A 21,322-nucleotide genomic window follows, 5' to 3' on the forward strand; every position below is an offset into this window, starting at 1 on the left:
CCAGGCCAGCACACTTCAATTCAATGCATATTATCTTTTTTTTGTGTGGATTATTGTATTGTAAAAATAAATTCACAAAGTTTCTGGCAAGGATTATCAAACCTTAAAATAAGGATTGGTTTTGGTTGGAGTTGAGGAGGAACCGAGCTATGGAAGCTGTGCTAAAAATAAAAGGCAGGCACAGGGCAAAGGACTCATTTCCTGAGGTCACCCTGCAGCTGATCTTTACCCATTACGGACGTCCTAGACTGTGTCTTTGTTATGAGGCAGCCATCTTCGTAGAGGCAGGGCTTTCGTGTGCTAGATCCTCCAATTAGGAGGACAGTAAGCAGCACAGTAGTGCCTTTAAATTATCACTGTAGATATACAGCTATTAGGCTGCAGGCACAGGCGTGCCTAGACGCACTCGCGTATCACTTGCGTAATTTTCAACAGTTATTCCAGACGAAGGTACATTTTAGGGCACTAGGTCGGCACAATTAACTTTAATTGTGAGTTTCTATGAGGTGTCTATAGAGCCATGTTTTATGAAGTTAAATTACCAATAAGAATTAAAGAGGAAGTAAACCACTTTGTTTTGTTGTTTTTTTTCGTCCTAATGTGCAAGTATTCACAGCATATTTGCACATTAGGTCACACTTGCCTTAAAAGTGTGCCCTTCTCCTCCGTTGTCGGATCGTTCATCATCAGTCTCAGCGCTGTTGTCTGCCACTGGCCTCTCCACTGCTGGCACTTCAGAGTTGCTAGAGTTGCTAGAAGTTCTTTTCAGCCATTGGGTGACCTCTGATGATGTGTTAAATCCTCCATGGCACTTGGATGAGTCATGGCAGCTTAGAGATGATGTGAATGGGCTGTGTGTGTACATTGTGCAGTGTATAGTTTACACAGAAAATTGTGGTTGGAGAAAGGGAGAATATTTTGGGCAGAAGAGACTTTGCATGTCCCTACCTCCCAGCGATTATTTTTATTTTTTTTAACTTTCCTTCCACTTTAAAGGCTTCCAGTACAGCTATGCAATATTAATGTATGTACTTGACTGAACAGTCTGTCTCTACAAGGGTCAGTTCATGCAGTTATCATACTGTGTTTGTTACTGTAATGAAAGATTGCAAGTAGATTTGCTTCTGCCCAACACTGTGCTCTACACTGCAAATAATAAATTGTCTATTCACACCTAAAAAAAACCCTCTGGAGTATTCGCTACTCAACAATGAAAAAAATTGGAAGGCTACTTTACAAATTTCTTTCAGGTATCTACAAGTGCTCAGTTTTGCATGCTTTTACTCTGGGACAGATTGGTAGATCAAACTTGTTTTACTGTTTTGTAGAACGATGGTCACGCTAACAACTGATCTTTTACTGCACATTTTTCTCCTAGGAAAATCTGGATTTCTGTGGCCAGGCTTGAATTCACCTATAGTATTGAACAAAAAGGAGCAAAACATTGAACAGCGGAATAAAGAGCAGCAGGAAGAAAGGCAAGCTCAGATATTTAAGGAGAGAGATCAGTGGGAGAAAAAGAAGAAGACCAGAGTTAGAAGAGAAGAGAGAGGATGGACTGGAAGAAGCTGGGGTGGACTCAGCGTTGGAAAACCTGATCCAGGTCCTAATGGAGGTGAGATTCACAATATGTATGTTAAAAAAAATATTGCCTGTAAAACTAAAAAAATGAGGCAAAGAAAAGAATGAATGATTATCTGTGCCGCTGACCAGTCGCCAGTCTTTGTTCTCTTGAAGAGATAAACTTTTTGAAAAATCTTATGCATCCCTCACTTCCAGGAATGTTGAATGCCTACTCCCCTGCAAAGCTCTGTGGTCCAATCTGCCAGCTCCTATATGTCAGTAGTGACAGAGGAGCTGTTGGAAGGAACCCCAGCGAGGGACCAGTCATGTGACACACTTGAAAAATGTTAGGTGCAAGTGTTTTTTTTCAAGAGAATGAAGATTGTTGACGTGGGTGCTGGGACAGGTATTCTTTTCTTTCAGAAAAACTTCTTTAACCACTTAAAGACCATGGTGTTTCACCCCCTTCCTGGCCAGGCCATTTCTCAGTATTCAGCGCTGCGGTACTTTGACTGATGTTTATTCCGTCAGGCAACGCTGTACTGAAATGAATTTCATACCATTTTTTGGGGAAAGATAGAGCTTTCTTTCGGTGGTATTTAATCACCACTGCGGTTTTTATTTTTTACTATATAATAAAAAAAGTCCCCTAAATTTTGAAAAAAAAACATGTTTCCCTATAAAATGTTATATAACATTTATTTTCAACCCAATTTTTTGGTATAATATAAAAGACGGGGTCACGTCGGGTAAATAGATACTAAACATGTCAACCTTTAAAATTGCGCACGCCCGCGAAATTGCAGAAAACTACCGCAACCAAAATTGGCCATAGGCGACGCTTTAAACGTTTTTACCGCTCATCAGTTTAGTGTTATCAGTGATTGATGGCCCTAAAATTATTGCTCTCACTCCGACGTTCGCAGCGATATGTAACATGTGCTGCATAATGGGCGCAATCGTCATTTTCGTACATAGGCGCACCCGAAGCATGTTTGCGTGTGTATGTGGGGGGGGGCGGGGAACTTGAACACATTTTTTGTGTTATTTTTTTTAATTATTATTTGTGAATATTTTTGTTAGCTTCTTTATTTTTTTTAATGCTGTAATTTTTTTTTTTTACTTTTTTTTTAGACTTAGCTTTATTGCTATAACATAGGGGACTAAGAAATCCCCTATGTAATAGCCAGTTCACCAAACAGGTCCTCTTTATGGAGACATCAGGGGTCTCCAAGACCTCTGATGTCACCTAGGGACCCCCACAGAAGCTGATGAAGCAGAGATCTGCTTCATCAGCTTCTCTCCGGTGTTCTGCACCGGAGAGTGACACTGAATGCAGGAAGTGATGTAATATACATCACTTCCTGCATTCGGGGACAGGAAGAGAGATCAAAGGGAAATCGAGTAATGATCTCACTCTGATCTGCTGTTAGAGCGTCGCGGTGCCGGTCCCAGCCGCACCCGCCACAGCGGATCACGGACCGGCAGCGGCAACGACTAGACATAGGTACGCGGGCGGGGAGCGCACACCCGCAGCTCCTGCAAGCTATCGGGCGTCTCTAGAGACGCCTGATTGCTTGTATGTAAACAGCCATCGCTGGCTGTTTACATGCTCACAGTTTTCCCTCTCGTGTGCGCGCTGAGTGCCACACACGAGAGGGGGGAGGGGCAAGACGTCTTAAGACGCCCTCCCACTCCTAGCAGACTCCCGTCCGGCCGTTCACAAACGGCCATGGACGAAAGGTGGTTAAAGAGGAACTCGAGTTATTAAAAAAATTAACCCTTGCAGTAGGGGCTACCCCTGGTGGGACTGAGGAATAGATGAGTATATCTTCTTAATCCAGCCCTTTGACCAAAATAAGCAGTTAACCCTTGCAGTGCAGGGGTAGCGCCACTGCATTTTTTTAGATTCCTGGAGTTCCTCCTTAGGTTTTGTGTTTTTAGAATTCCGGTTTGTGATTTATGTGTGATAAATATCCATGGTATAAATTAGGCAGCAGAAAGTGTACGTGCCTCTGTAATTTCGATGCTCTTAGCTGTGTTGCCATGGCATTGCGCTTTTGAACTGCACTTGATATGTGGAGTGGTTAACAGCAACACTGTGAAAATGTCTGTTGGACATTACCTTTTGTGAGCAGATCAAATAGATTTGGAAATGTTGAACTGAAGTTTTTCGAGGTGGAAGATTCTGGGTCACGATTTGAATACATTTCTTATTTTATTTTCTAATAGGTTGCTGTAAATGTTAGCCTCATTTTTCTCAGTCTTAGGTGCCATTATAAAATTACATAATGACAGTGTATGTTCTATTATATCGTATCATGGTATTGGTCTGGGTTGGAGATCCACAGCCCTTTTACAAGATGACAATTATACACACATACAGTGAGGGGAATTTATCAAAACTGGAGCAGTTGCCCAGGGCAACCAATCAGCTTCTCTCTTTCATTTTCAAACCTAAACTGAACATAGAAGCTGATTGGTTTCCATAGGCAACTGCTCCAGATGTTATCTGCTCCAGTTTTGATAAATTCCCCCCAGTATGTCTTATCATACTCTGCCCGATGTGCAGTTTAACACCCTTCCCCAATAAAGTCCTGGTAATCATAGAGTTCCAAAGCAAGACTTCTACCAATCCTTTTTAGCTTGGCTCTTATCATGTCCTGAGTGCTGCTATAAAGATTTACACTTGTCTCAGCAAACGTCTTGCTAGTCTGCTCAAACTGAATGTGTTTTCCTTAAGACTACATTTGACAATCTAATACAACAGTTACTGGTACATCAGAGTTTGCAGCTACTCCAATTTATATATATATAACTGAACTCCAGGCATGCAGCTAAATACATAGATGAAGCACATATCTGAGAGTTGTTTTACCTCCAAATAATTTGTGTCCATCCAGTCCTGAAATTTTCACAACCCTACCACGCAGCACAGTCCTGTCTGACAAGTCAGGAGACTTGATTTTTGTCTGCTGCATTTGGGTAACACTTACAGATCTTGCCCCCCCCAGCCCGTGATCGAACCCTGAAAGGAAATGGAGCACACTGATAATCTCAACTCAAATAAACTCTGCTCTCTTCTGTCAGTGCTAGCGATTGGAAGCTTGCTTACAGGAGAATCCTACCGCGCTCTTTACTGGTATGTACCTTGCGGTGGGTGCTGTAGTGACTGCGGATGGCACTGCTTCAGATTCAAGTAGTAAAGTATATCACCAGCGTACCGTGGTCAAATCTTCAGAAAGTGATCATTTTATTGATGCACACACATCTTGTCACATTGCAACGTTTCAGGGTCTTTTCCTAAGGCATGCCTGAGGAAGGGACACTGAGTGGTCCTGAAATGTTGCGATGTGACCAGATGTGTGTGCATCAATAAAATTATCACTTTCTGAAAATTTTACCACTGTGTGTTGATGATATATTGTATTACTGGAAGGCTGCTGGGAGGTGGGAGCAGGGGGAGCTAATCTTTTGAGAGAACATCTTGTAGAAAAAAAAGTTAGAAAATACTCTTTCCTGATACCTAGCTTCCGCACTGAGAGGGTGGCGACAGAATCATTTTGGCGTGATCCTGGAAAAACTGAGTTTCCCAAATCTAGCAAGAAGGTGTTCTAGCACAGTGCAGGAGCATTCTTCATCTACGAGATTTTAAATCCACAGCGCTCCTAGGATCTTGCCTGAAGGATCATGACTTCACCTTTTCCTAGGTGCTAGGTGTAAGGTAAGTAGATTTACTTTTTTAGATGGTGGCGGGAGCTCTATGTAATACGCAGACATTGGATTTTAGTAGAGGTTCCTCAATAGGCAGATGGCTGCTGCTACCCTGTGCACTTGACCTAAGGAAGAAAGACCCTGGGAATTCGGTTGATGACATAGACAGTACAAAGTCTATAAATTGCAGGTAACCAGGCAGAATATGTTGGTACAGCAGGTTTGTAGAACACATCCAAACTCTATACTAGTAAACAGAAATACTAAAGTCAGATGTACACGCATAGAATTTCGCTGCGTGGAGGCCGCTGTCGGCATCCCAGAAGATCGATGGAGCCAGTTGTAAAATTCTCAGCCAAACGGAGCTAGCATTTAATCAGCTGCTAGCTCTGTTCCTGTATTCTGACAGTGGTCGACGGCCGCTGTCAGAATACAATAGAAACAGTGGGGGATTCCTCGATCAACTCATAAGCGTTGATGGAGGAATATGTTATATTTCCTTCGCTCAGCTGGTAGGTTGAACAGAGAAAAGATATACGTGTATACCCAAGTCACACTGCGATCCTTCCCTCGGGATAACCCACTTATATTTTGTAAGGACCCTTTTGTCTCTTTGGACAGCAATAGAGGGAAAGTCTACCTATCTGGTGAAAATTGTGTTTAGGACACAGTACAGGAAGTAAAAATGAAATTTCTGGAATAAGAAGCAGATGGCCCAAAAAAAACGTGAGTCTATCCAAAATGTAGAAAAAATAGCTTAACCAGTTGACATCCGCGGTGTTAAACCCCCTTCCCATCCAGGCCATTTTTCAGTATTCAGCGCTGCGGTACTTTGACTGACATTTATTCCGTCATGCAGCGCTGTACTGAAATGAATTTTATACCCTTTTTTGGGGACAGATAGAGCTTTCTTTTGGTGGTATTTATTCACCACTGGGGGTTTTATTTTTTTACTATATTAAGGAAAAATTACCGAAATTTAAAAAAAAAAACAGTTTCCCCTATATTAAATGATAAAACATTTATTATTACCCAATTTTTTGGTAAAATATAAAAGATGGGGTCACGTCGGGTAAAAAGACACTAAACATGTCAAGCCTTAAAATTGCGTGCGCGCGCGAAACCTCAAAAAACGATAATACCCAAAATTGGCCATAGGCGACGCTTTAAAAGCTGTTACCGCTCATCAGTTTAGTGTTATCAGTGATTGATGGCCCTAAAATGATTGCTCTCACTGCGACGTTCGCGGCGATATGTAACATGTGTAGCGCAATTGTAATTTTTGCACGCTGGGGCACCGGACGCGTATTTACGTTTATAGGCGCGTAAACGTGGGGGTGGGGGAGTTAAACATTTTGGGGGTTTTTTCCCCTTTTTTTATATCTGACTTTTATTTTATTTTACTTTTTTATGTGTTACTTTTAGCACAACGAGCACATATAGGCGATCGGCGGGCTATGGACCCGCTGATCGCCTATATGTGAAACACCCGGTAACGGGTGTGTGCAATTATCGGGTCTTTTCTGCCCGTGCGTGCCCGCTAGGGGGCGCGCGCGAGCAGAAAAAAATTGTCGTCTGGAGACGGCAACCCGCAGATGTAGCAGTGCCGTCCGTCCATTTTTTTACTACGGGCGGACGGCAAGAGGTTAAAGTGTATAGCCACAAAGTTTTTTGGGTACAGAAAAAAAGGTTAGGGAAAATTCCCTTCACTTCCTGTCCAAGACAAAACAGGAAGTTAGAGAAAATCTCCTCAAGGGTTGGTTCACACCACAAACAGTGCGTTCCAGAGCGGTCAGGCTGGCTTCCCGCGTTCGGGGGGGGTGTCAATGCATTAAAGTCAAACTGCAACCCCCCCCCCTGCAGTTCAATCGCCCACTCTCGAACAGGTGGCACGTTACTGCCTGCGTTCCGGTCCAGTGCGATCTGCAAAAATGCTGCAAGCACTATTTTTGCAGTTCGCACTGTACCGAAACTCAGGCACCGATGTGCCCCACGTTCTGGTGGGGGTGTGGCTACAGTGCCATTAACTTCAATGCACCGCCACGCCCCCTCCTGCCCCTGAACGCAGGAAGCTGGCCGAAATGCGATTCAGTGCGTTCCAGAGCCCGACCGCTCTGGAACGCACTGCTTGTGGTCTGAACCAGCCAGAAGTGAGGGGAGTTACCCTCTTAGTTGTCCTCAGAACAGGTGTCCCCATAGGAAGATTTACCTCATGTTCTGGGGACAGGTCTTAATATCTTGAATTTTCCCTCACTTTCTCAGTGACAATGATCACCAATATAAATAGAGGGGTGAACTTATCCAGTGGGGCACAGACGGCAATGAAAACTTAATAGAGGGTCTTTCCTACTCTTAATAAAAACTGAAAAATTAAGGTTTTGCCTAGAGATACACTTTAAGGTTTACTTTGACTCCAGTTAGTGGAGTGCCCTTTTTTTTTTTTTTTTATACTTTCAGGTGTCTGCATTTGTATAAATTGCTAAGGGACTGTGCAGGATAAAAAATGACTCAGTATTGAAGCCAGATGGTCAGCATAATAGCCAGAAACCTAGTGTTTTCAGGAGGTCAGCAGTGGGAGCATCCATATTTCAGGAAAGGTTTATTTTAAGTAAACATTATTGGCCGTCATAGGTGTATTCTATTGGTATATCCCAGGGATGGACAAATTTCAGGATCCAGGTAGCCAATGCTTCTTAAAAATTCCAGCTGGCAGCTAACTTTTTAGATTTTCTCCCAGTTAAGGTCAATGGAGCTGGTTCCTAAAGAAAAATGCTGCTGGCTCCTGCATTCCATATTACTTTGTCCTCCCCTGATATAGCCACAGATACAGGAACTATACCAGCAAATTATTATCCTGCCTCTTATTATTGCAGGGGCACAAATTATGAAGTATTAAAATAAAAAATTTATGTTATCCAAGTCACATGCTGCTTGGCTACATTGCACTTGATTTATGTGAATGCTGTAGGTCTTTATGTAGAATTATTGTAAATGGTTATACTTAACTGAGAACGAAATGTTCTGCAGCTATGGACTTACATTTATGTAGAAGGATTTAAGTGGCCGATCTGGTATCCCTAAGTAGTGTTAGCTGTAGTGTTACAGATATAAATATATGGAAAATATGTTCCCCTGAAAATTCTAAAGGAAAGAATATGCATAGTCATTATAATTGTATTAATCGGTGCAATAAGACATTTATGATGTCTTGGGCCACTTCAGCCCTACAAGTAGATTTTGTTAAGCTAGCCTAATTATTTTCATTGCAAGCCTCAAATCACAAAAAAACTGCTATTAGAAGAAGGTCATTTTAACGTAAAACTTTTTTTTCTCCTCTAACAAAAAAACAACACTGGTTGAAAAGTATGCGTATGTGTTTATCCTGAGTGTAGCCTCATGTTTTAAAACTGACAGTTCTCCATGGTTGGCGTGTCGGAATAAAGAAGATACACTCACCTGATCCAGGGGATGCAGGATATTCCAATGCAGGGGAATGATTTACAGTCATGTGAAAAAAGTACACCCTCTTTGAAGTCTACAGTATGATTCCAGGTATCCAGACATAATACAAATCATCCAGCCCTTAGCAGGTCCTAAATGTAGGTAAATACAACCTCAAACAAACAACGACACATGACACTGTGTCATTATTTATTTTATAAACGTATAGCCAAAATGGAGAAGTTATGCGTGAAAAACGAAGTACACCCTTACTGCTTCCATAGAAATTAAGAGGTTAAGTAGCAGCCAGGTGCTGCTAATCAAATGCTCTTGATTCATTTTTCATCAGCAAGTGTGACCACCTTTATAAAAGTTTTAGCAGTTTGCTGGTCTGGAGCATTCATGTGTGTTAACACAGTGCCAAGGAGGCAAGACAATTGCAATGATCTTAGAAAAGCAATGTTGCTGCCTATCAATCTGGAAAGGGTTATAAGTCTATAAATCTACAGTGAGGAAGATTATTCACAAGTGGAAAACATTCAAAACAGCTGCCAATCTTCTCAGGAGTGGACATCCCAGCAAATTCACCCCAAGGTCAGACCGTGCAATGCTCAGAGAAATTGCAAAAACCCAAGGGTTACATTTCAGACTCTACAGGCCTCAGTTAGCATGTTAAATGTTAATGTTGATGACAGTACAATTAGAAAAAGACTGAACAAGTATGGTTTATTTTGGAAGGGTTGCCAGGAGAAAGCCTTTTCTCTCTAAAAAGAACATGGCAGCATGGCATAGGTTTGCAAAGTTGCATCTAAACAAACCACAAGACTTCTGGAACAATGTCCTTTGGACAGACGAGACCAAAGTGGAGATGTTTGACCATAATGCACAGCACCAAGTTTGCCAAAAATCAAACCTGGCATATCATCACAAACGCCTCATAACACAGCACCAAGTTTGCCAAAAATCAAACATGGCATATCATCACAAATGCCTCATAACAACTGTCAAGCATAGTGGTGGAGGGCTGATGATTTGGTGCTTGTTTTGCAGCCACAGGGCAGACCTGGGCACCTTACAGCGAGTAGACCATGGACTACTCTGTATACCAAAGTGTTTTAGAGTCAAATGTGAGGCCATCTGTCCGACAGATAAAGCTTGGCTGAAATTGGGTCATGCAACAGGACAATGATCTCAAGCACACCAGCAAATCTACAACAGGCTGAAAAAGAAAAGAATCATGGTGTTGCAATGGCCCAGTCAAACTCCAGAACTCAACCTGGCTGAAATGCTGTGGCATTAGGAGAGCTGTGCATTAACAATTGCCCACAAATCTCAATGAACTTAAGCAACGCTATAAAGAGGAGTATGCCAAAATCTTCCACAATGATGTGAGAAACTGATAAAGTCATACAGAAAACAATGTCTGCTGCTGAAGGTGGTTCTACAAGCTATTGAATCATAAGGTGTCCTTAGTTTTTCACACATGGCTTCTCCATTTTGGCTTTATGTTTGTAAAGTAAATAATGACACGGTGTAATATCCCATGTGGTATTGCTCATCTGAGGTTGTATTTAACTAATTCGAAGACCTGCTAAGGGCAGATGTATTCTATTATTTCCTGATACCTAAAAGAAAAGGTGCACTTTCTTTTTCACAACTGTAGTGTCAGTTAGTACCATGTAACTGATTGGGGACAGAGAAGTGTAGCCTCTCTTGCTTCTTTAGCCCAAGAGAGCCCGGTAGTAGCGATAGGTAGTATAGGGGGAAATGAAGAGGGACCAGTGTTGGTAGTTACAGACAAGCTGGAGTCACAATGCAAAATGCAGATGACTGTAGACTGCAGACAGTAATGTCACAGCAGGATACAGGAAACAGGAACAAGTCTAAAAAAAGACTGACCTACATGACAGATGGGCAGCACAGGTACCAGAGCAGCAAGCAGAGGTGATGTCAGTAACTAGCAAGTCACTAAGTACAAGAACAGAAGGCAGAAGGAATGTCAGGCCAGAGGCAGCAGCATGGAAGGTAATCCAAACACAAGTCAGAAATGAAAGCTGGGTCAGCAACACTTATCCACAAAGCACACAGTTTAGATCAAACCGGTATACAGCTGAAGACCATTCATCAATGAGTCTAGGAGGGGCAGACCCTTAAATATCCCATTTGACATTTCTCAGCTTTAGCACCACTCAACCCTTTTTGCTATGCTTCGTGTCTCTGTGTGGTGGAGCCCATCTTTTTTTCGGGCTCATGGCTTTGATTTCTTATGTCAGAGCTGGGCCGCTGATGATTGGTAGGATTATATTTGAGAAGCAGTAGGATTGAAGACAAAATGTAGATTGCTCAGGATACTGCTTAGGCAATAAACATTTCTAGATTTTCACTATAAGATAGTAAATGTTTAATTTTAATAAGTCCCATTCAGTAGAAATAAAGGGATCTTCATTGCAAGATAACTTGTAAGTGAGCAGAACAGTGTGAGAGTGTGAGCAAGTGCAACTGAAGCCAAAAGCTTTCTTTTAATTGTGGAGAGGGGAACAGAACACCTTTTTTTTGCTGTTTTGTGTCCTTGTTAAAGAGATTCACCGCCCGGTGACCTTTTTACTGAAAGTAAAAGAAAAGCCCACATTTTGGGTTGTCATCAGGGCAGGAATAGATGGGAAATCTCCCAATGGGGTCAGTAATTCTGGTGCCCCTCTTGACCACCAGGGATTTCTGTCACTCTGTTGTTGTTGTGGCTAACTGACAGGAATTGAAGGGTAATCTCTCCAATGGGGCACAGATTCAGAGGCTATAACCCTCCCTTACTCTACCCAAAACTCCAAGAAAAGTTTTGGCTTCAGCTCCACTTTAAATATCTCACAACAGGGTTGAGCAGTAATCAGAAAACAGACTAATCTTGATGTTTGCTTCACTTAAAGCAGGGATGTCAAACTCGGATAAAAGCTAAAGGGGGTTTTACATAATATGTCACCTCATTTATTCAAAATTCAGTATAACAACTTGCATAATACTGTCCATGCACTTAACCACCCCCTCCCATTCACTTTCTTCCCGTTCATATCTGGCAAGAGAATAGTCATATTTATCCAGTAATCTTTCTACACCATCCTCTCTCTTTCCTGGAGTGCCTTACAAAGTTTGTAAATACCATGTCCTGCTGCTTTCACCGTAATTTCTCCAGGCATCAGACTGAAATATCTATTATAGTGCTTGCAAAGAATTTAAATTATATTAATGCCTAAACTGATATATATGAGTATTATGTGCAAAATCATTCCTGTATCTGTTATCCATGTGGTTTACTTGATGCATACCATGTGCTATATGTAAGTTTAAGGCGGTAAAATAAAAATTGATTTGGGATTGATCACATGGGAAATAAAGATCTTCAGCCAGTCATCCCTATCACTTTCTAATGTAGTTCCTTTTCACCTGTCTACAGTGATAAGAAAACAATCTGTCAAGTTCTTTTCCCTTGGATCTTTTTGCTTTTATGTTGTTGTGCACTGTCCTTCCCATTAAAGGTCAAAAAAAGAATATGTTTACTTCAGTTCCACGACATTTAAGTTTTGTTTTCGTCTTTCTCGAGTTGGGGCAAAAGGCCATGTCCTCTGTGACTAAAAAACAACCTGATATCAAAGGGGTTTAGAGTGAAGAAATGTGATGGGAACCGAATAAAAACCAATCCTTTATTATATTCAGTCTATATATTTAAATAGTATGCATCGGCTCTCTGTATGCAAATAAATTTGATTTTTGCATTTTGGGCTTCTTGATGTATTGCGTATCCCCGTGACTGTACAAGTGGAGAGCTCTACCTAGTATATTGGGTTACGTTTCCAATGGCTACATTGTGAATAGGTTTTGCATCAAATAATTACCTCCATCTCAGCAATGTGTGGTGTGTAGATCTTACATTGATCCCTGTATGTGAATATTTTGTGGATTGCAAAGCTGACAAAAATTATTCTCTTCCAGTGCTTTGTGGATTTCAGTGGATACCTACACATTTGTATAACTGGCTCACTGAATGCTAGCAGTTGAGCTTTGTACCAACACAGCCACCTTTTTTTCAGCAGTGTGTGGAATATATTTCATATTACTTTCTGCGTGTTATAACTGTGGGATTACAAAGTTGTTGGAAATTATTCTATTTTTGGTTAAACCAGTGCTTTGTGGACTCCCGTGGATTTTTCTACACATATAAAGGGTACCAACTCCCAGGGCAGGCTGCCGCAGCTGGGGCGCTGTCAGCCTAGGGGGACACTGTGACCAAGCAACAAGTCACCCTGTCACATGTGCCCCCCAAGAGGAACACTCACAGGCTGCCCCAATCCAGGATAGGGCTGTCACAGCCAACCCTGCACGTAGCTAAAGGTCTGCATGTGCTCGATGGCTGAGCTGGGGAGACTACAAGGATCTATATTATCCAGCCTGTCACCCAGCTAAGCTATTGATTGAAGGTCTGATGAAAAAAACAGACTATAGAGCAAAAGAAAAATTCCCTGCACAAAAAAAAAAGATAAGGAAGATTTCCAGCAGGGAGCTTAGGTCCTAACTCCTTTCCTAAGTCCTTGACACTAGGCAAAAAACAAACCTGGCTATGGCTGTTTGGGGGTATGGCCACCATCAGGGGCCGCCCCTAGGCTGAGGTTTTGTTTTGTGCCTAGTATCCTATTCCTGAATTACAAATTGCTATAACAAATACTGTGCAATATTTCTAGTATAATTGTATGGTTCAAGATATATACGTAGGTATGGGGTTTTCCGTATCTGGACATACAATTTTGAATGTCTTTTAGTCTTAAATTCTTTTGATGCCAGACTATAGGTCCACATTAAGATCTAGTAGGAATTCCTATTTTTAAGCTGGTTTGATTAAGTTACCTATCTGGACCCCACCCCCATTTATATATGGAGAGCCAGTGGACATAATTGTTTTTTAATTATTATTATTTCTTCGTTGAGTGCAGTGCACAGGCTCCTGCAGACTGTTCCTCCAGCCTCAGGTCCATACTGAGGTACAGAGTGTTGGTTATGGGGCAAGGGGAAGGGGAAGGAGCCATTGGACTACAGGGTTGGTGACTCGCCAACTCAATGAGATCTACGAGTCCTTGTATAGTTTTACCCAAGTAAAAAAAAAGCATTATTATGCATGGTGAAACGCATTGACCTCGTTTTTCATATATTTGGTATTTCAGGAAGCAGTAAACTATATTTTTTTATTTAAATATGTTCAATTTTGTTGCTGTTGCTGTTTCCTGTTGTTGGTTTGGAATTATGCAGACTGTCATTTTTTTTTCTCCCTCCAGAAAAATATGAAGATTTTGAATGCAGAGTGATTGAGGTGAGTTTTATTTCTTTGCTAGCATGCTACTAATGTAATAGCAAATTAAATGCAGGAGTGACATTCCATTCCGCTCATTTAATATATCAAGTTTATGGTGGAAGAACTGTGCTGTATGAGAGCAGTCTAAAACAATGCACAGCAAGATAGAGCATTCTCTATGTTAATGGATAACTTATCAGCTGAGTTACATAGATAATACCCAACCGAGACAGCCGCCAATGACTTTGCAAAGGGCACATTTAAGTTGGAAAAAGTTCTGAGTTATTTGCAATAGTCTCTAGCAGTAACATTAAATACTGCTCATGTTAAATGGTGCATGGCCACTTTTGGATTTTAAGAATTTTCCGTAATTTTGTTGTACTTGCTTGTACCAAAGCATTGCTTTCCAACGCAAATTATCTTAATTTGTTAAAGAGTTTACTGAGCCTCTATGTATCAATTCTGCTTGGACCGAGAATGGGGGTAAACCCCCAGAAGCTTGTCATGAAAATGTAACATGGACAGTACTCAACTGTGTTGTTGCAGGTGCACTAATACAGGTACAATCACCTTTTCAAACCAAGAAACTGATCTTCTCCTTATACTGTGTATAGTAGAGCTCATTATTATATTTTAAATAAAGAAAATAGAACTGTTGCATATAGCAAGCTATTGGTTGTTGGCATCTACACTGGCCTTACAGATAGATGGATCTGATTACCGTAGTTGCTACTGGCGACAGCTTTACTTGGACTGGGTGATATTTTTGTAAATGTGCCAAAGGCAAGTTACAATACAATTAAAAACAAGATGGTTAGGAGGGCCCTACCTGTGAGGGCTTACAATGTAAAAGGAAGGGGCAAGTAATACAAGAGGTGGTGGCTGTGTGGGAATGAGTTTTGAGAAAGTAATAGTTAAGCGGTTAAGTAGAGGTGAAATAGGCTTGAAGAGCTTAGTTTTCTGGCATCTCCTAAAGGTAGATAGAGAAGGAGATTTCTGGACAGGTTTGGGTAAGGAGTTTGCAGGATGGGAGAAACTCTAGAGAGGTCTTGGAGGCGAGCTTGGGAGGAGTTGACAAGGGAGCTGGAGAGCAGGCGGTGTTGGGAGGAAAAGGGAGGGCTGTCGGGGTGATATTTTGAGATGAGATTAGAGATAGTCTTTTAGAGATTGGTCATTGAAGCGGAGGAGGGTTGCAGACACTGAGCGGTTGGTTAGGTGGGTGAGCCTAGCAGCAGCATTCATAATAGACTAAAGGGGGGGCGGGAATAGCCTGTGAGGAGAGAGTTGCAATAGTCAAGTCGAGAGATAACAAATGAGTGGATTAATAGCTTTGAGGTTTCACTGGCTAGTAAGGGGCGTACACCTGTACGCAGCTGTACACATGGGGTCTAGTTATAACCAATTTGCAGAGCCATTTACCCTACAAATCTTTTTGAATGTTCATTCTGTGTGAATTGATCAAAACGAACGTTCTTAGATATATCGCTTTCTTTTCAAGTCAAATGTATGTAATGTAACACTGCATTTTGGCCACTAGATGGAACTGAGGAGGAATAGTGAGTAGTGTTTATTTCGTAAGCTCCTCATCCCCAACTGGTAGCCAAAATGCAGTATTACAATATATATGTTTGCCCTGAAAAATATATATCTAAAGAACAAAAAAATACTTCCAAACTAGAATGTCTTAAAACAACAGATGTGCTATTTTTTAAGGCATTATGTAGATGACGCAAAGAAAAGTATTTTCATGCTGCGTAATCTATTTGGCTTTCATTCGTACTGTATGGTAAGATTGCAGGTTGCAGCTGTATTTGGTGTTTAAAAACTGCAGGGGTTTCTCTTAATTTTGTTAAGTGCTTATGCAGCGTGACTTGAAGAGATGATGAAAATTGACTGTTATTTTGAAGTGAGCATATTTTATACAGTACATTGTGTTGTGCATTTTAAGGCGATCACACTGATAGGGGGTTTAGAAAGTCTGGTATTTTCTGACTTTGATCTTTTCTTCTCTCACTTTCCTTGGAACAACAAGTTGTTTGAAAAGGGGAAAGCTATTTTAAATATTGTAAAGCATTTTCAGTGCTCTTCTGTCTTGTTTTTTTTTTTTCAGTTTGAGAGGTCTGTTGATGCCTTTGTTTTTAGACCTAGACCTATTGGTACATTCCTTTTTGTGTTTCCACTGTTCAAAGTTTCAGTGCATTTGTGAAGTTTAAAGTTGTAAAGCATTTCTTATACTTGAAATCCTTTTTCTTGTGTACAGGTTAGCAAGGAAGTGTTAGGAGCTTAGGTTGTGGCAGATCTATGTGCCACTAGCGGTCTCTTGATAGGGTGAGATACAGATGATACCAGATGGAAGTAGCTTCCTTTTTTTTGCAAGTTTCTAAACCACTCCAATGCATGCATTAACTATCTGTCTTGCTGTTCAATTTCATACAGTATATCGTAGGCCTTAAGCCCTCGTTCACACCTGAACGTTTTGTAGCGTGTTTTACGCTCGACGAACGCTCTACAAAACGCTCAAAAATATAAATCCCATTGTATTCAATGGTCTCGTTCCCACCTTGACGTATTTCCACCCGTCCCTAACGCGCTACAAAACGGCCCACGCCTGAAAAGGTACATGTACTACTTTGGGCCGTTTTGTTGCGCGTTTCCATTGGGATACAGCCAAGTAGCCTTCGAAAACGCACGGTAAAAAAATGCGCGACGGTCGCGCATATGCAATACACCTAGGTGTGAACGAGACCTAAAGGAGAACTATGAGGTGAGTGCTTTTCACTCACCTCATAGTTCTAGCTGACCTGTGACAACGAGACTGTCACAGGTCGGCTCAGTAGATCGGGAAGTGAGCGAACACATACCGTCATTCGCTCACTTCTCGATCCTGTCACGGCTCTCTGCCGTGACAGGGGAGGGGCTGGATTGCCCCCTCCCCGCTCCGATCCTCCAGCGCTGACTGGCGGAATGGATGGGGGAGCGGGGTGGTAAAAGCTGGCTCTGCCTCTAGATAGGCAGAGCCAGCTGTCACTCACGCAGGTGGGCGGATCCAGACATAATTGTCGGGATCCGATTCAGCTGCGGCATCTCAGTATATCGCGAGCTGTAGCTCGCGCTATACTGAGCTTAGGGTGATGGGAGGATGCTAGTTTGTGTCCCCCCATTACCCTGAGGAGAACTATGGGGAAAAACCCTAACCCCATAGTTCTCCTTTAAATTAAACATTAAAGTATTTCAGATGCTGGTTAAATCACTTTCAATGGATGCTGCTCCTTGATGTTAAGTTTTAGTTTCCTGCAGAATAAGCTGGTGCCCTGAGCATTGATCCTGATATCCTGTTTTAGGATGGCTCCTTTCCCTTGCAGGGTCCTATAGTGCCACTCTTGTGTGTGATATTAAGTAATGTGTGTCTCCACTGTTTGCCTGATGAAGGGACCCCATGCGGCCCCGAACGTTGTTTGCTTTGTGAACATGCCCTAATAAAAGTCATATAGCTCAACTGTTGCAGTGCCGGTAATTCTTCTTTTTATTGCTCGTAACGTAGCACCATCCATTCATCACTGCAGCACCCACCACTGATTCATTTGAGATTCCATGGAATATACATAACTTCACAAACGCACAGCCACAGCAAGGCAATCCACTCCTCTGCTCCACCCTCCACCCTTCTACTTTCTTTAGTCTAGTAGATGGACAGCTGCTGGAGACTGCTCTTGTGATCTTGTACTGGACAGGAAGTCTGGGGAACCAGAGCTGAGAAAGATGGAGCCTGATGTTTGGAAACATGATGTCTAAATTTTTGGCAAAAATGGCGTAGCGGTAGCACTCCTGCCTTGCAACCCTGGAGTTGTCCAGATCAAATCCCGGCCAGATCACTATCTGCAAAGAGTTTGCATTTTCTCCCTGTGCTTACGTGGGTTTCCTCCAGATACTCCGGTTTCCTCCCACACTCCAAACACATCCTGAAAGGTTAATTGGATCCTGTCTAAATTGGCCCTGTACCTTCACTTACTATTATGTGTGGCCCTTTAGCGATTTCAGGGACCATACCGGAGGCCCTCTAAATCAAGTTGGTTGATGACCGCTGGTCTACATCCTCAAGCCTGTATATGCATACAAGTGTATATGTATGAGATTATCTAAGGCATTGCTGACTTTGACTCCTAGTCTCAGGAGATTTGGAGTAAGGTTTGGTGATGTCACAATTGTGCTGCTTACTATTCTCCTTGCTGGAAAAGAACAGATCTCTTCAGGGGGCTTCTGCCTTGTAGCACTGGGGGCCCCCAGTTCGAATCCTGGCCAGGTCACTATCTGCAGGGAGTTTGCATGTTCTCCCTGTGCTTGCGTGGGTTTCCTCTGGGTACTCCGGTTTCCTCCCACACTCCAAAGACACGGAAGGTTAATTGGCTCCTCTCTAAGTTGGCCCTCTATGTATGCATGTGATATAGAGACCTTAGATTGTAAGCTCCTTGAGGGCAGGGACTGATGTAAATGTGCATGGAAAGCACTGTGTGTAAAAATTGTCAGCGCTATATAAAATACCAATAATAAATAAATAAAAATGTAGATAAATATTTTGCAGGGCAATGTATAATGGTTTTATCTGAATTCATGATTGAATAAAAGTTTGAGAGTTTAATACTGATTTAAGATACCCCTGAACAATAGATGTCAATTGCCAAGGCTGGCCATTTTGCAGGCTCGGTAATAATCGTATGTCTCTGGCAGCCCTTCCTCCCCCTTCTTTGTCTTCTATATTAACTGTTGGCTTCATATTGGGGGTGCAGGGAGCTACATGAAAATGTGGCTTTGGGGATGTATCTAAAAGCATTTATCTTGTCTGTGTTACTTATTCATTGTTACAGTAACAGAAATCTCTGGTTGCCAGCATTATGCTGTTGGAATTGTATTTTTGTTTGTTCTTTTCACGCAGATAAATTAACCTCCATTCAGTAAAGTCATAAGGGTGGTTGATGTGATACTAAAAGAGCAATCTCGGACATCCACAGACTTGTTAAAGCTGATCTGATTACAAACTTGTTAATAATTGAGCAGATTTTTGCTGGTTGCTTTGCAGCTGAATTATTTATGAATTAATCATATCAAATTATGCTGATTAATGCCAGTTAATTGTTATGAAGGCTTTGATCTAATGGAATAGATAAACATTGCTGCTGGTGCCGGGGAAATTATCTTGTTTGCATTAATATCAGCACTACGAATTAGTGCCGGAGCTTTTCAGGTTCTGTATTGTGTTGCTCTGTATACCTTTTGTGTTATGTTTACAAAATTATTCTAGTATTGTTTGAATTCTTTACTGTTCGCTGTACTGTTTTTTAGTTTTGAATTTTGCTTTTTTACTTTACATTAAAACATGGGGATAAGCAAATATTGTCTAAATACCAGAGACATTTCTTTGTTTTTTACATGAATCTAGATCTATACAGTAATCCAGGTTAAAACTTTGTGCAGGAGCTTCCTGTAATAATGACCAGTTACTGCTGCTCTCTCTCCTTGTGCAGGGTGACTAGTCTTGTCTCCACCCATCCTGTTGTTTTCTGCAGGTAGTCTGTAGTGTCAACCCTTAAAGGAGAAGTCCTGGGAGAGTAAAATATACGGTTCACAATACTTAAAGTAGTACTAAAGGGTATGCAGTTTTTACCTTGGCATGCCCCCCCCCCCACTTTCAAACACTTACCTGTGGTCCATGTTTACTGCTGCCGGCTCCAAGATGATTTGCATCCGAAGTTCCAGGTTGTAGAGTAGGGATCCCGGGGGCAATAAGGACATGGCCTCAACAGCTGCCTGTCAAATTGGAGTGAGGAGGCGGGAGCAGGGGCGTGGCTTGTCAAGCACTGTGTGTTCTAGTGGACACACACAACCACGGCTCAGTTCCCAGCCAGGAACGCACACGCACGGGTGGCTCCTTTTGAAACCTGCTTGGTAAAGCAGACACCTGTAAGCAGGAGGGGTGGGCCGTGGTTTGAAACCTGTGAATTTTTTTGGGTTTAATATCACTTTGAAGCCAGCATGGTACACTGCAGCTGTCAAAACCTGCTCTATATACCGTGAGCTGACTGATCTGTAACTGCTGATCACTCTGCTCATAGTCACCTTCCTACAGAAAGCAGTGAGTGTCAGTCATTGCTCCCCACAGGGATTCCCCCCTCCCTTGTCTTCCAGCACTCATTGGAGGGGCAGACAGGGGAAGGGGGGGCACAGCTGGCTCTGGCTCTAGAAAGGCAGAACCAGCGTTCAAGCACGCAGCTGGGTGGATCTAGACAGTATTGTGGGGATCCTTCCTGGCTGCAGCATGTCTCTGCACTGTGCGCATATAGCGGGCAGTAGCTTTTGGGTCACAGGAGTACATAAGTAAATATGCACTTGTGACCCAAAGAGAAGCACAGCCAAAAAAAGGGGTTTGCTTTGTACATGATGATGACGGAGTGACAAAAGTCGAACAAAAGGGATGAATTCTGTGGGAGTGAGGGATAAGGTAAGTAAAAGCTGCATTTAATACTACTCTAGACAAAGACAAGCATGTAACCCCTTGTTGTGTGGGAGCCCTACTGCAAAAGTAGTTTTAATTTTCCCCCAGAGTTCAGTTCTAATTAGTAGGATATTTTACATTTCCATGCTATACGTATTTTCCAGGCAAGGATAGGATTTTGTGCAAGGATCTGCAGGAGGGCAACATTTTTTTGTTTTTCAGATCATACTAATAACGATACCCCAGACATAAAGGAGCACTTAGCCATTGCAGTGTGTAAGTGTAGCTCCTCTGCAAGGAAAGGGGGGAGGTTATTTGCCCGTAGATGGGCTTTAAGGCAAGGTTGTGGGTTTTAGGGTTTTTTGGGGGTTATGGTATGGTCTAATAATAATACACATGGAAGTATCTGCCATGGGTCTATTCAGAAACATTTAATATTTCTAATATAACGAAAACTACTACAATAAAAAATAGAAGCCCACTAAATATACTCCTACCTGTGCATGGGCTGGCCAGGCCTTCATTAATACAGCAGCACCTCGGTTCACGAACGCTTCTGTTCGGCAACATTTTTGCTTTCGTTCGCGAACTCCACATCGGGTGACGAACACAACCGCAGCCATCTTCCCTGCTCTGGTTGTGGCTTCCTCTAGTCGAGATTGCGGTCTGATCACAGTTTGATTCGGTTCGCAACCAGAATCGTGGAATGAATTAAGTTTGTGAACCGAGGTACCACTGTACTTCTAAAGAGGGAGGAAAAAAATGGATTTTGTGGGTGCTCAAGT

General features: G+C 42.1%; 1 protein-coding gene across 1 annotated transcript in view; it reads left to right on the forward strand.

Annotated features, from left to right (window-relative positions):
- The window catches only part of MRPS5 (mitochondrial ribosomal protein S5), an 85,443-nt gene that overhangs the window by 32,570 nt on the left and 31,551 nt on the right, over positions 1-21,322 (forward strand). The window contains exons 4-5 of the mRNA XM_018558819.1: positions 1,379-1,615; positions 14,034-14,068. Coding sequence (XP_018414321.1) covers positions 1,379-1,615; positions 14,034-14,068 — 272 coding nt within the window. The remainder of the gene's footprint in view (positions 1-1,378; positions 1,616-14,033; positions 14,069-21,322) is intronic.

Source organism: Nanorana parkeri, unplaced genomic scaffold (assembly GCF_000935625.1).
Source record: "Nanorana parkeri isolate BGI_ZX_2015 unplaced genomic scaffold, ASM93562v1 scaffold361, whole genome shotgun sequence".
NCBI classification, from domain to species: domain Eukaryota; kingdom Metazoa; phylum Chordata; class Amphibia; order Anura; family Dicroglossidae; genus Nanorana; species Nanorana parkeri.